Source organism: Aethalodelphis obliquidens, unplaced genomic scaffold (assembly GCF_003676395.1).
Source record: "Aethalodelphis obliquidens isolate GAN/ISIS:26980383/991018 unplaced genomic scaffold, ASM367639v1 scaffold9, whole genome shotgun sequence".
In the NCBI taxonomy this organism is placed as follows: Eukaryota; Metazoa; Chordata; class Mammalia; order Artiodactyla; family Delphinidae; genus Aethalodelphis; species Aethalodelphis obliquidens.
Genome location: NW_020837953.1, coordinates 40185620 through 40198820, shown reverse-complemented (window position 1 = coordinate 40198820; position 13201 = coordinate 40185620). Strand labels below are relative to the sequence as shown.

The 13201-nt window shown below is 60.7% G+C and overlaps 2 protein-coding genes across 3 annotated transcripts in view; one reads left to right on the top strand and one right to left on the bottom strand.

Moving 5' to 3' along the window:
- The window catches only part of CROCC (ciliary rootlet coiled-coil, rootletin), a 43541-nt gene extending 39267 nt beyond the window's left edge, over positions 1-4274 (top strand). Inside the window, 6 exon segments of the mRNA XM_027110015.1 lie at positions 362-586; positions 1016-1165; positions 1489-1689; positions 1895-2026; positions 2690-2866; positions 3692-4274. Coding sequence (XP_026965816.1) covers positions 362-586; positions 1016-1165; positions 1489-1689; positions 1895-2026; positions 2690-2866; positions 3692-3778 — 972 coding nt within the window. The 3' untranslated portion in view covers positions 3779-4274.
- Positions 4275-5358: 1084 nt separating this feature from the next.
- On the bottom strand, positions 5359-11138 carry MFAP2 (microfibril associated protein 2). 2 transcript variants are annotated; one of them, XM_027110013.1, is made up of 9 exons: positions 10947-11138; positions 9101-9178; positions 8002-8091; positions 7789-7815; positions 7591-7677; positions 7421-7465; positions 6585-6672; positions 6291-6364; positions 5360-6043 (listed from the first exon to the last, which is right to left on the bottom strand). In XM_027110013.1, the coding sequence occupies exons 2-9, from the start codon at positions 9135-9137 to the stop codon at positions 5940-5942; spliced, it is 552 nt and encodes a 183-aa protein (XP_026965814.1). In that variant the 5' UTR covers positions 9138-9178; positions 10947-11138; the 3' UTR covers positions 5360-5939. The 2 variants fall into 2 exon arrangements, with proteins under 2 accessions (XP_026965815.1, XP_026965814.1); XM_027110014.1 differs by lacking the exon at positions 10947-11138 and having other exon boundaries at positions 5359-6043; positions 8002-8088; positions 9101-9573.
- Positions 11139-13201: the final 2063 nt, after the last annotated feature.

Below are 13201 nucleotides of genomic sequence, written 5' to 3'. Positions count from 1 at the left end.
TTTGCCTTGGCCGCCAGGAAGCTCAGCTCTAACTGGAATGTTCAGTAGCTCTGCTAGCCCTACACTGTCACCCACCTAAGTCAAGAACACAGAAAATCTCAGGGTTGTGGTGGTTACCCTTTCTTCTCCATAACAGGGAGGAAAGGGGAATGAGAACCAGCGGAAGACCATGGGGTCTGGGACAGCCAGGTTGATGGCATTCTGCGTGAGGGTAGTTAACTGGCGGTGCGACCGGGCCCAGGTTGTAGTCACCTGAGCCAGTGGGAACGCATGGGAACAGTATCAGTGAGAAAGGCCTAGAGAGAGGTGGCGGGGGCCTGGGTTAGGCACACCTGGACCATCCTGTCTGTCTTCCCACCAGGTGGCAGACAGTGAGGCGAAGGCGGGGACTCTGCAGCTGACGGTCGAGCGGCTGAGGGGGGCCCTGTCCAAGGTGGAAGAGAGCGAGGGGGTCCTGCGGGACAAGGTGCAGGGCCTGATGGAGGCTCTGACCCAAAGCAGCGCCAGCCTCACCAGCACCCAGGACAAGAACCTGCACATGCAGAAGGCCCTGACTGCTTGTGAACATGACCGCCAAGTGCTCCAAGTATGGGGGTTCCAGGGTCTGGCTGCGGGCGGGCCCAGTGAGAGTTAGCCTACAAAGGCAGGCTTGGGGGCCCTGGTGGAGAGCTGACCCCTGGGACGGTCAATAAGAGCTGCCTTTGAGGGAGGGGTGGGCCCAGTAAGAGCATCAGCCAATGAGGGGAGGCTCTGGGGGGAGGTGGGATCAAGCCTACTAGGACAGGCTGCAGGACCCAGGGGCAGGCTAAGGGAAGAGCTGGGGTCTGAGGGCTTCCCCACCTTGTGTAGGTCAGTGGCTAGGCTGTGGGCCAGGCCTGCTGTCTGGCTTACTCTCCAGGTGAGAGGACTACCTGTTTAAGGGGCTGTGAACCTGGCCCGGAGGTCCCGAGTAGAGAGGAGCCCCTTGCCTCAGGGCTCCCAGGACAGCCTGGCACCATCAGCCCTTGTCCCGCAGGAACGGCTGGAGGCCACGCGGCAGGCGTTATCCGAGGCAAGGAAGCAGAGCAGCTCCCTGGCCGAGCAAGTGCAGACCGTGCGGGGCGAGCTAGCGGACCTGGAGCTGCAGCGGGCGGAGTCCGAGGGCCGGCTGCAACAGCTGCAGGAGGTGAGGGCCAGGGTGGCCCTTCCGTTCCCAGGACCGTGAGGCCCTCGGCGTCGGGACCTTCTCACCTATCTCCACCTTATCCCAAACCTAGGCCCAGCCTCCTGTGAGGAAGCATGGTTCACTCAGTCCATATCCCCATTATACAGATGGAGAAACTGAGGCCCAGAGAGAACTGTCTGGCCTCGGGTGACCATTCCCTGATGTGGGCCTCATAATAGTCTTACCTAGAAAGTGGGCCTGGCAGGCTGGCATCGTCATCTCCAAGCTTCCGATGCACACCCTGAGGCCCAGAGGGATTAGGGACTCGCTGGCTTCTGCTGCAGGCACTGCGGCAACGGCAAGAAGGTGAGGCTGCGGCCCTACACACGGTCCAGAAGCTGCAGGATGAGCGGCGGCTGCTGCAGGAGCGCCTGGGGAGCCTGCAGCGTGCCCTGGCTCAGCTGGAGGCTGAGAAGCGGGAGGCGGAGCGCTCAGCCCTGCAGCTGGAGAAGGACCGGGTGGCCCTCAAGAGGATGCTGGACAAGGTGGGCTGTGTCCCTAGGGCCCTCCCTTCACTTCCTTGGGTCCCAGCCCTGGTTGGTCCCAGCTGTGTGTCCCCAGGATGTGGGGGTTGCAAGTCCCCCCGGCCCTGCTACCTGTAACCCAACACCCCTTTCTGAGCTGCTCCCACTTCCTGGGACCTCCCTCCTTCCCCGGGCACCCTGACCCCCTCCCGCTCTCCCCACCTAGGTGGAATGGGAGAAGCTTCGCAGTCACGAGGACACGGTGCGGCTGAGCGCAGAGAAGGGCCTCCTGGACCACACGCTCACAGAGGCCGAGTTGGAGCTGGCCGAGGCCCGGGGGCAGATCCAGCTGCTGGAGGTCTAGCCCCTGCCCACCCAGCCCTGGACACGCTTTCTCTCCCCAGCCCTGGACCCAACTCCACCCCCACAGTCCACAAGCCCAGAGCCTTGGAGGGGGTGCCCAGAGCCAGGTCCCAGAGGGAGGGGTCCTCCCCAGAGTGGAGAGGAAAGAGACCTGTCAGCACACGCGCCTGTGTGCTCACGTTGGTTGTGGACGTGAAGAGCTATGAGTGTATGTGAGGGTATTCTTGCGCATGTAGCACGAATCTTGTGCATGGATGTGGCATATCTAAGTATTAGGGGTATATCTGTATCTTCGTGTACAGGTCTCTTCTTGTATGTAGATGTATGTAAGAGTATTGGGCTTCTGCACATATGCATGCATCCGTGTGAACACAGGTTTTTACATGCTTGCTTTTATCTGTCTTATCTATCTATATCTGTATACACATATGGGCTTGTCTCTGTGTTTGAATATGTCTGTGTGTGTGTTTGTGTGCCTGAATGGGGGTCACTAACTACCCTGACCCAGGATTTGCAGGCCAGGAGGGCTGGGGGGTGGGAGAAAAACAAGGGTCTCTCCTACATCCCCTGCTTTGCCCCAAGGGGCCCTCAGGCTCCCACCCCAGGGAGGTGCCTGACACCCTTCGGCCAGAGGCCTGACCCGTGGGCCCTCATGCAGGCCCAGGTGGCAGCACTGCAGCAGAACCACAGCCCAGCGCGGCTGGAGGTGGATGAGCAGCGGCTGGAGCTGCAGCAGGAAGTGGATCGCCTGCGCAGTGCCCAGGTGCAGACGGAGCGCACTCTGGAGGCGCGGGAGCGGGCCCACCGGCAGCGGGTGCGTGGCCTGGAGGAGCAGGTACTCAGGCCTGGTGGGCTCTGGCCCTTCCCCAGGGGGCGGCAGCATCGGCAGGACTCCCCCTTCAGGAGGCTGGGCCAGGATGGAAGTGTGGAGCTGGGGGAAGGGGACGGAGGAAGAGGAGGGGGCAAGGGAGAGGAAGAAGTGGGGGCAGGGAGAGGGCTGGCAGTAACCTCTTGGGTATAAGTGGTCAATGGCACCCATAACTGAAACGGTCCGGGTGGATCTGTGCTGCTATGAGCCACGGCTGGACACAGGGGCTCAAGTGATGTCATCGGAACTCAGTCCCCTTGCCACAGCACCATGCCCGGGCAGGCTGTCTCCCCGGGTGGCACAGGTGGCCTCAGCAGCTCCAGCCTGGGGTTATCCTAACAACCATGATCCCAGCGGAGAGGGGGGCCCTTTTCCCTGAGGTCAGCAGCACAGGTCCCAAGGATGAGCCTCACTGGCCAGCTGAGACCGCAGGCCCCCTCGTGACCATCTCTGCCTGATCATGTCTGCAGGGCAAGGCTGCTTTGGTGGGCCAGGCCTGGGTCACAGGTCCACCCCTGGAGTCCAGCTAGCTCCAGGCCTGGCCTAGTGGTGAGAGTGGGGATGGGTGGCCCCAAAGAGAGGCCAAGCAGTCTGGAGACACCCGCTGCTCCATGGAGCAGAATGAGAAGGGGAGGAGATACCCTGGCTCTTAATGACACCTGGTTTTTCTGAAACAGGCAGCACTGGGTCCCTTCTGGTGTCCTTCCATCAGTCACACCCCACCCCCGCCGCCCCGCTTTTTCTGAAACCAGGCTGGGGTCCTGGGCTGGCCCTACCGCCTTTCTTCTCCAGGTATCCACACTGAAGGGACAGTTGCAGCAGGAGCTTCGAAGGGGCTCAGCTTCTTTCTCCCCCTCCTCCGGCCCCCCAGAGAAGTGAGCACCTTGCCGGCGGGCACCCTGGAGAGCAGCCCCGTGGCCGGGGCGGGACAGGGGAGGGGGGACTCCGGCACCAGGCCAGACCCAGCAGCGCCCTCCCAGCCTCGTCAGAGCCGACCACCCTCTGTGGGCTCCCCACTCAGTCCAGCCCCCTCTCCCCCAGGATGAGCCCGTGTGAGGTCCCCCAGGACCAGTTTGAGGTCCTCCCTGAGTGTCTGAGCCAAAGCCAGGGGTTGGAGAGACCTCCCCCCTACCTTGTCTCTGGCCAACCCTGGAGCACAGGTTCACGGGAAAGAGAAGGGATGTCCAGGCCTGGGGCAGGGGACCTTCTCTGGCTTCCCAGAGATCTCTTTGCCTTAGTTCAGAGTATTTGTCAGGAAATTCCTCAGAGTTCAGAGTCCCTGTATTTTTGTACCTTTTTACAATGTTAACTGTTCAGAACTGTTGTGTTTTTTGTAACAAGACGACCCCATTTAAAAAAAGACGGTTTGTACAGATGTGTCCCTTTACTATTAATGTGCCTTCTCCACCTGGGAGACAGGAGGGGGGACAGGCGGGCCCTGGGGCCAGAGGGATGGGGTCCCCTAGTGGGTGCTCAGGGAGATGGGGGCAGCTTTTGAAAGGCCTGTGACGAAAGGTAAGGAACTTACCAACCTCACAGGATGTCGGGATGGGGAGGCCTCCAGGGTCCTGGGCCACCCACCCCATTTAACAGATGGAGCTGTTGAGGTTTGGGATGGGACCCAACCTGTGCCGCTCGACTCTTTGCAGCTGAAGCTTTCTGCCCTTTTCTCTGGCTCCTCCTCTGGACAGGGCCCACCCTCTGGACAGTAACAGGCATTCCAGGCGGTGTGGTAAACAAGTGCAGGCCTGGGAGTGGACGTGGGGTGTGGGGTCTTGCCTTGGCTCCGCTGGGTGATCCTGGGCAAAGCCGCTTAACCTATCAGAGCCTCAGTTTGCTCCTCTGTAAAATGGGAACGTGCCTCCCAGGGTGGTTATGAGGAAGTACACACAGAAGATGCTCAGTGAGTGTTTCCAAGGAGAAATTCCATTCATCTCATGGAGTCCAGTGGAGTCAGGTTCCACCCCAGCCCTGCCACTTACCACTGTGGACCCTTGGGTGGCTTACGTAATCTAGGCTTAGTTTCCCTGTCTGTAAGATGGGAATATTAACTGTACCCACCACATAGACCTGGTTGGAGGGTTAAATAGGCCTGTGTGCTGAGCCTTCAGACAGAGCCTGGTCTCCTATGCTGGTCAGAGGGAGGTGTTGTAACAGCTTGCCCTGTTTCTGCCCTCTGAACTGCACCAGCCTTCCCTCCTGCCAAAGCCCTTGATATCAGAGTCCACCAACCTTGACCTCCTGCCTTCCACCCTATACGCTTCCACATGGGCGGCCTCTCATCTTGCCTTGCACCCTTCTCGTGATGGGGCACTCACAGACTCACCAGGCAGCCCTGACAATGAGGAAGCTATATTCCTGAACCTTCTATCTCTGATACAATCCCCTGCAACACACACACACGCGCACACGCACACACACACACCCTGGGGGCGGGGGGCAGTTGTCATGGCCCATCTTTCTGGGCAGGTCAGAGCTGAAGCGGGTGGATGAGGAGGCATGGCCACAGGTCACCTGAACCTACCCTTCTCCCGAAGGGGCCTGGCAGCCTCTCCGTGAGGACATGCAGTGTTGAGGCACCTGGCCATCTCCTCTGTGCCCTCGACCGAAAAAGTGACTCTGAATCTTTTGTAAAAACCTGTTTTTAATTTTGTATAAAACAAAGGTGGTCTATGCCCAGGGGCTGTAGGAAATCCAAGCAGACCAGCTGGGGTGAGGGTCATAGCCTACCCTGGGGGTGGGGCTGGAGTGGGGGACTGTCCTCAGAGGGATGGAGAAGGCACATCAGGGGCCCAGGTCCCACAGAGAGGCCTGGGATGTCCCCCACCTGGGGGCGGAGACTGGACACTGGGGAGCCCCCTTTGTGCCCCAAGGGTGGCCGCAGGCTGGGGGAAGGGCCTGAGGCAACCCCCGGCGCTGCAGCCACTAACATTTTACGGGATAAGAGGAACGTCTGGCTGGGGAGAAAAGCACCAGGTCAGGCAGAGCCTGAGGGCCCCAGATCCGAGGAGGGTCCAGGGCTCGGGGTGCCAGTTCCACCCTAGCAGCCCCCGCAGCTCCTGGCACAGGAGGCTGCCACAGATTGGCACAGGCCGCTGCTGGCCATCACGCCACATTTGGAGAACTTGTCACGACACAGGTCAGCTGTTGGGGGTGGCAGGAAGGAGTGGGGGTCAGGGTGCGGCTAGGTGATGGAAACTGCTACCCCCGCCCCAACCGTGGTGATGGGGGATGTTCTGAGGATAAAAAGCAGCCGGGAGGGGAGCTCAGGATTCCCCGGAAGTGGCCCTGGATTGAACACATGTTTAATAAACATCAGATGGGTGGACGCGTGGATGGATGACGAGTGGGCATGGGGGCAGGGGAAAGAGGAGGGCGGAGGCCTTCCTACCTCGCAGGAGCTCCTCGTGGGCACAGACCGTGCGGACACAGATTTCCTTGTTGATGACATACACACGGCGGAGGCTGAGAGGGACAGAGGGACGGGGGCCAGGAGAAACGTCAGCCCCATCCTCACCCTGCCCCACGGGAGAGCCGGAGACCCAGCCCCTAGGCCTGGGCGTAACCAGAGTTGAGCTCAACCTTGGGATTCACTAGCTTTCCCCACTCCCACGTTGTGGGCTGGAGCTGTGGTCCCCCTCGCTCCCCTGCCACCCCTGTCCCCCCAGTCCCTTCCTGCGCTCACCTGTAGAAGCAGACCTCGTTGAGACACTGTTTGCAAGGCTTGTGTATGGAGTAGAGGCGGGTACACGGGTACTGCTCCTCGCGGCAGTCTGAGTGACAGGTGGGATCACACTTGGGGGGCTGCAGCTGGGGGCTTAGAGCTGGGTGGCAGCCCCCAACCACACCCATGGGAGACTGGCTCTCAGGGCCTAGGTACCCCTGCACCCTCAGGCCCAGCCTAGACCTGCGTGCACACACCAACACACGCACACGCGAGCACTGTCGGACCTTGCGAGGCTGCCCAATTTTACCCAGTATATTTATACATATACAAATTCACAACCATGCTTGGAAGCATATATTCAAACACAAATCTATACCCGCACAGTCACAAAGGTCCACAGCAGCCTCACAGGAGGTCCGCACACTCACACGCTGAGCTGTGAGACGGGGTCCCTCACACACAGGCTGGCTCTTGGCCAGGGGAGGCCCGCTGAGCTGGCCTGGGCTTCCTGCCCCATCCTCACCTCTCCTGCCTCTGAGCACCACCCTGTCCTGCCGCCGGCGTGCTCCCACCCCGCCCCGCCCGAGTGTCTGGGAGTAGAGGCGCCTCCTGAGGCTGCAGCCAACTTGGCCTCCAGCTGGGCCCAGGGGCAGGGGGATCTCCCAGAGCTGCCTCGGGGGGGCCCTGGAGTTGCCAGCCCAAAGCAGGGGCACCTCTGTAAGCCCCTCATCCCACCATCTACCCCAGCGAGAGCAAAAGGCCTGGCTTTCTCTGTCCTCCCAGTGCCGCACGCCACTGCACCCTAACTTCCGGGGCCATGCCTCTGTCCCTCCAGTTGTCAGGAAGGTTCTTACCCAGAGGCCCAGGCTCCGTGGGCTCCGTCTCTACAGTTCCTGGTTCTGGTGTTGGGGGAGAGGCAGGCAGAGATCACTGGGACGGGTCTATTCAGGGCAGGGTGAGGTCACCTCTCCCAGCCCCGGACAGACCTCCCCACTCCCGGGGCTGGCTGGAGCTGGTGGCCTACCTAAGGTGGGAGCTGGGATGACTTCCTGTTGGACTTGCTGCTGGGACTGGAACTGAAACTGCTCCTCCGGGGGCCGAGGAGTCACCTCTGCAATGAGAGATGATGAAAGGGTCTGCTCCCCTACTCCCATCGCCCGCAGGTCTCTACGGACTCCCCACCCAGCTGCCTGCCCATCCTATCCTGCCCTCAGCCCTTTACCTTGATAATCATAGTAGTCCGGGTTGTCTGAAAATAAAGATGAATGTGGAATTGGTGGGGGTCAGGCTAGCCCCCAGCCCCAGGTCACAACTGAGCAAGGGACCATACCCCGAGATTCCCATCGCCCTACCACCCCACCTGATCCCTGGCTGAGCCATGCAGATCCAGGGAGCAGGGCTGGTGGGGAGGCCTGGGGGCGGACAAGGCGCTTACCGATCTGGTCGCTATAGTGGGTGTACTGGACGTGGTCTGGGAACGGAGGCAGCGGATCCAGGTCGTACTGGCCCTGAGCCAGCAGGCCTGCTGTGGGGAGGCAAAGCTGAGGGGACGTCCAGCAGGGAAGGGCAGCAGAGGCCCCAAAGCACTTCTGGGGAGGGTAGGTAGAGGTCCCTAGGGCAGGCGTGTAAGACCCTAAGATCTCAACAGACTCTAGACCCATAGGAGGCAAACGCCTTCCTTGACCATAAAGGCCCTTATACTCCCTGGTCCTGTGTCGCCTCACGGGTCATGTCCTGCCCCTCTCCCCCATGCCGGCCGCTGCCTGCCCCAAGGCCTTTGCACTTGACTCTCCCTGGGCCTGTCATCCTGATTTGCTTCTCCTCCTTCAAGTCTCAACTGAAATTTCAGCTCTGCTAAGAGGCCCTCGCTGGCCCACCCACACTCTCCATCTCGTTCTCCTGTTTATTTCCATCATAGCACTCAACATAATCTGACACTTATCACATCTCCCTTCCCTAGACTGGCAGGCAACACCATGAGGGCGGGGTCTGTCTGCCTGGTTCATCACTGTGTTCCCAGGGCCTAGCCCAGTGCCTGGCCCAAAGAGGGAGCTCCACAAATATCTGTTAAATTAATGGATGTTAGACCTGGCAGGGCCTTTGGGGTCCGCATTGATAACTCCTCATTTTGACTAACAGGGACTTCTCCAAGGTCAAGATTGTATAGGTTAGTTGGGCCCCAAAGGGGTCTAGAACCCAGGCCTTCAGACTCCCTGCCTTAGGGGCCTCCATTCCTGCACCTCAGCTCCTGGGAGGGTCAGTAAGAAGAAAAATGTGGATCCTGGTGTCTGGGCCCACTCTCCAGAATCCTGCCAGTCTGCTGCTGTGGAGGGTTGAGGAGGGGCCCAGGAGGTGCCTCTAGTCTTTGGGAGGGGTTGCCAGCTGTCTGTGGCCCAAGAGGTGGACGGCCCTGGGAGCGATGGAGCTGAGTTCTGGCCATAGGACACGACAAAAGCTTACTGCCAGCTCCCTCCCCCTACAAACCCCACTCCCACCCACATAAAGGGAGCCCCACCCACCTAGGTGCCACTTACCAGGCAGGAACAGCAGGAAGAGGTAGGCAGCTCTCATGGTTACACAACAAGGCGGGCTGGACTGGTGTCAGGGGACAGCTGGAGGAAGAGGAGGGAGCAAGCTGTATCCCGGGCCACTACCCCAGGGCTGCAGAGCCCACTTCTGCTGCCCCGAATTCAGCCTGGAGAAGGAGGGATTTGGAACAGAAGCCAGGCAGGTGGAGGGTCATGGAGTCTGGGCCCAGGGGGAGGGGACTACTTTGGACGGACATCCTCTGTCCCTGATGGCCCACTGGGTGTTCAGGTCCCGAGGGACTCGGCCTCCAACCTGGCTCCAGAGCTGGTCTTGACAAACAGACCCTACCCTGCCCTGCTCACTAAATGGACATTTCTAATCCTCTATCAGCCCTGCCCCTGCTCTCCTTGCCACAACCCATGCCCACCCTCTGGTTCAGCACTTCCCCAGGTGTCTAATGCACTGATCCTGACCCCAGGCCCATCCTCGGGACTCCAACCCTGCCCAGCCAACATCGCAGCCCAGACTTAGCAGGAAACCACATGTGTGCCTGGGCCTCGGGGGCCCCTGGGACAGCCAGGCCTGGGCAGGGTTCCCACCCCTAGAAGATTCCTCTCCTGCCAGGCCTCCAGGCCTCCCAAGACCTGGCTGACTTCATCGCACACTCACGAGACCGAGACTGAGGTCTACTTGTCTGCGGCAGCAGGAAGCACTTAGGGTGGAGTCTGAAAAGCGCCTCTCCAGATCCTAGCGGGTAGCGCTGAAGGGGACCGTGATGTCCCCCAACCTGACATTGTATGACAAGTGTTATGTGTGTAGTTTTTTGGGGAGAGGGCCGTGGTCCTTAGCTTTCACTGGGCTCTTGAAGTTCAAGAGCTCCTGGTTGAGTCTAGCCTCCAGTCTTTGACCCCACAGTGGACTTGGCAGAATCTACAGGTCCTCTTGTCCAGTCCCAGCTCAGTGCGGGGCAGCCCCAAGGCTGTCAGCCTTCTGCTAGGAGGGCTGGGAGAGAGTCCCCGGGCTCACCCATCCGGAGGACCCCCGCCCTGCCACAACAAAAGGAGTTCTTCCGGACAGCTGAATGGAAACCTAACTTTGCCCCATCGTGCCTCGCCCAGGGAGTCGAGGGAGAGGGGGAGGGAAGGGGCAGAAACATGGGCATCTTTCCCTCCTTCTGTCCAGTCCCGCTGCCTGTCTCATACACTCAGCCTCTCACTCCCTCCTCAACCCTAGCTGCAGTCGATGGGGTGGGTGGGGATGAGGTGGGGTGGCGGGGGCGAGACCTGTGACTCAAGCTGCCCCCCAGGCCGGGACATCTGGCTCCCACATCCCCATTCTGAGCACCCTTGGCCTCCTCTTGGTGGGGGACTGAAAGGCCTGGAGCTCCCCACAAGGCCTCACTGCCCCCTACTTGCCCCCCAGGCTGGTGGCAGGCAGGCTAGCTGGAGCTGTCACCACTCAGGAGAAGGCCCCGAGCTGGGGAGGTTGGTTGGGGGGCAGGGGGTTCTGTCGGTCCCCAAAGCCCCTCCTAGGCCTCTCGGCCCCCTGCAAGGAGTCTTTCCTCCCCTCGGAGGTTGAGTACCCAGGCCCAGGCTTACTGGGGGAAGGAGGGCTGGGCTGTAAAGAAGAGAGTCCCTGTGGCAGAAGCGGGTCCCTCCAGGGGACCACACCTCCAAGCACATCTAGACGACAGACTGTTTGGGTGTCGGGAGGCCGGGACCTGCCTAGGAGGCCTGTTCCTGGCCCCTGGCCCCTTCCACGGCTGGGACGCCCCCTACCCTCTGTGCCTGGCGAGGAGGGGCACTAGCGGGGCCTCCTCCGGGCCCCCTGCCCCCACGCTCACTGACTCACTCTGCTGGAGGCTCTGTCTGCTCCAGAGGCCGGGCTGGGGTCCGGCTGGAGGAAACCAGATGTTGCAGCGCCGCACAGCTGGGAACAATCAACCATGGAAACTTGCTCGGGCGCGCTCCCTCGCGCTCTCTCGGTCTCTGATCTCTCTTTGTCTCTCCGCGTCTCTGTCCCCGCCGCTCCCGCCGGACACCCACACCCCAGCCGCCGCATTCCAACCTCCCAGGGAGAACAAAAGCCGCCCCATCCCCGACGCCCCCCAAATCGGGCTCCCCTCCCTTCCCAACTCGCGTCTTCCCCTCCAAACGACCCCAAACTTTCCAAGTGCCCTCTTAGCATCTGCTCAGACGGCCCCGGACTCAGGGATCCCGAAAGGAAAGCCGCCCCCAGGATCGGGGACCCGCAGAGACCCGCACCTTCAGTACCTGGGGGCCCTCCGACGTCGCGGCCCACGACCCAGTCCCCCCTTGCGCCCCCGGCCCGGTCAGGCCGCCAGGCCCGCGCCTACCTGGCCGGGTCACTCCGCGGCCCGCTCCGAGTCCGCCCGCCGGAGCCGCCCCTTTGCCCGCTCCGAACCCCCCTCCGGGCCCCCGACGGGGCCGGCGCCCGCCCTCCAGCCTGGATCCGCTGGGTCCTAACGCGAGCGCCGCCGCCGCCGCCGGGGCCGCCACGCCGCGACCTCGGGTCTTCAACCCTCTTCTGGGGGCAGCCCCGCGGGGAGGAGGCGCCCGCGGAGCCAGCCTCACGTCTGTTCAGCACTTTGCGCTGTGCAAAATGCTTTCTCCTCACGGCCTCATCACAACTGGAGCGCAAAGTGGTGAGATGGGTGAAGTGGGCGTGCTGCCCCCATTTTACAGAGGAGGCTCGGGAAGATGATTCGCCTCCCGCGGCTCAGCGAGAAAGAGCCTTGCCCTCCCTTTTGGCTTCTCCCAGCTTCCAGGACAGCCTTCCTGGCCTGGTTTTCCTTCTGCCTCTCTGGTTGTGCCTTCCGGGTCTCCCTAGCCAGCTCCTGGCCACAGCTGCCTTCCATAACCAGCATTTCTTTGAAACCACAGGCTACAGGCTACCGGGCCTGGCCACATGAATGTCCCCAAGGCACATCCAATTCAACAGGATCCAAGTCCAAATTCACAACATCCCGACCTTCCCCAGACCTGGCCCTTGAAGGTGTTCCCATGCAGGGAATGAGCCCACCGTCCTTCCCTCACCCGGCTAACTGTAACTCCCGTGTGCTCACCCCCTGCAGGCAATCCAGCTCCCACCACTAATTCTGACTCTGTAATACCTCCAATCTAGGCCTTCCCAAACGGGCCCTGCCCTCACCCACTCACCTCAGACAGGGTGGGGGGCAGGGAGGCTTCTACCTAAAGCCTTTCACTGGTTTCCCAAGGTACCCGGGAACAAGGCTAAACTCCCCCGGGGCCCCCAAAGGCCCTACCTTTCATCACAGTCTGGCTCTGCCTCCTCATTCCCTCTGCCTGGTCTCCCAAAAGCCTCAATGGCTTTCTGGCTGATTCTCAGTAAACCCCTCCCTTCCTCCACCTGCCACCAGGCCTTTGCTCAAGATGTTTCTTCCTTCTGCAACACTGGTGAGGTTTTCCTCCTTCAGATTATAGATCAAACCCTTCCTTCCTCAGAGGCGGCTTCCCTTTCTCCTTGTTAGAGCTCTTAAGCATCTTCTGCTTTACCGGTCACAGCTGTTGCCCTATGTCTGAGACCATGTGAATCCCGCCCCTCTCCCCGAAGAGCCTGTCAGCCACGTGAAGACAGGGACAAGGTCTGCTTCTGCTCATCCTCAGTTTTTGCTCACTAGGCACAGTGCCAGGCTCAGAGCAGCTGTTCAGTAAACATTTGTGGAATGAATAAATGATGTACAGTGGATTCTCCTGGGAGGCTGGCCGGGTGTGGGGTTGCAGGTCTCCTGCCCCTGGGGCAGTCCTGCCTGGTCACGGGAATCTAGGCCTGGGGCAGGGGGCTCAGGCTGGGAGGGGGATCAAGATGCCCCTTGATTCAGGCCCTCACCGTCAGGTCTCCTTAGGCTGCTTGTCCCTTAGACACTGAATCCTGTTAGGCAGGGACTGACCATGTCCCATGCATCGTTTGTTCCCCAGTGCTGGTCTGTCAAGTGAATGGATGAATGAATAACTATCAGCCACCCCGCCCCCCTCCCCGCTCCAGTGTCTATGGCAGAATAAGCAGGGATTTTTGTCACTTGGAGCACTATGGGCCCCGGGGGCCAGCCCGGCCCTCTCTGCCCT

Coding starts and splice junctions, on each gene's coding strand:
- MFAP2 (XM_027110013.1), bottom strand. CDS start 9,137: ATGAGAGCTGCCTACCTCTTCCTGCTGTTCCTGCCTG. Junction 7,678..7,788: donor GGACTACTATGATTATCAAG/GTAAAGGGCTGA, acceptor CTCTCATTGCAG/AGGTGACTCCTCGGCCCCCG. Junction 6,365..6,584: donor AACGAGGTCTGCTTCTACAG/GTGAGCGCAGGA, acceptor TGTCCCTCTCAG/CCTCCGCCGTGTGTATGTCA.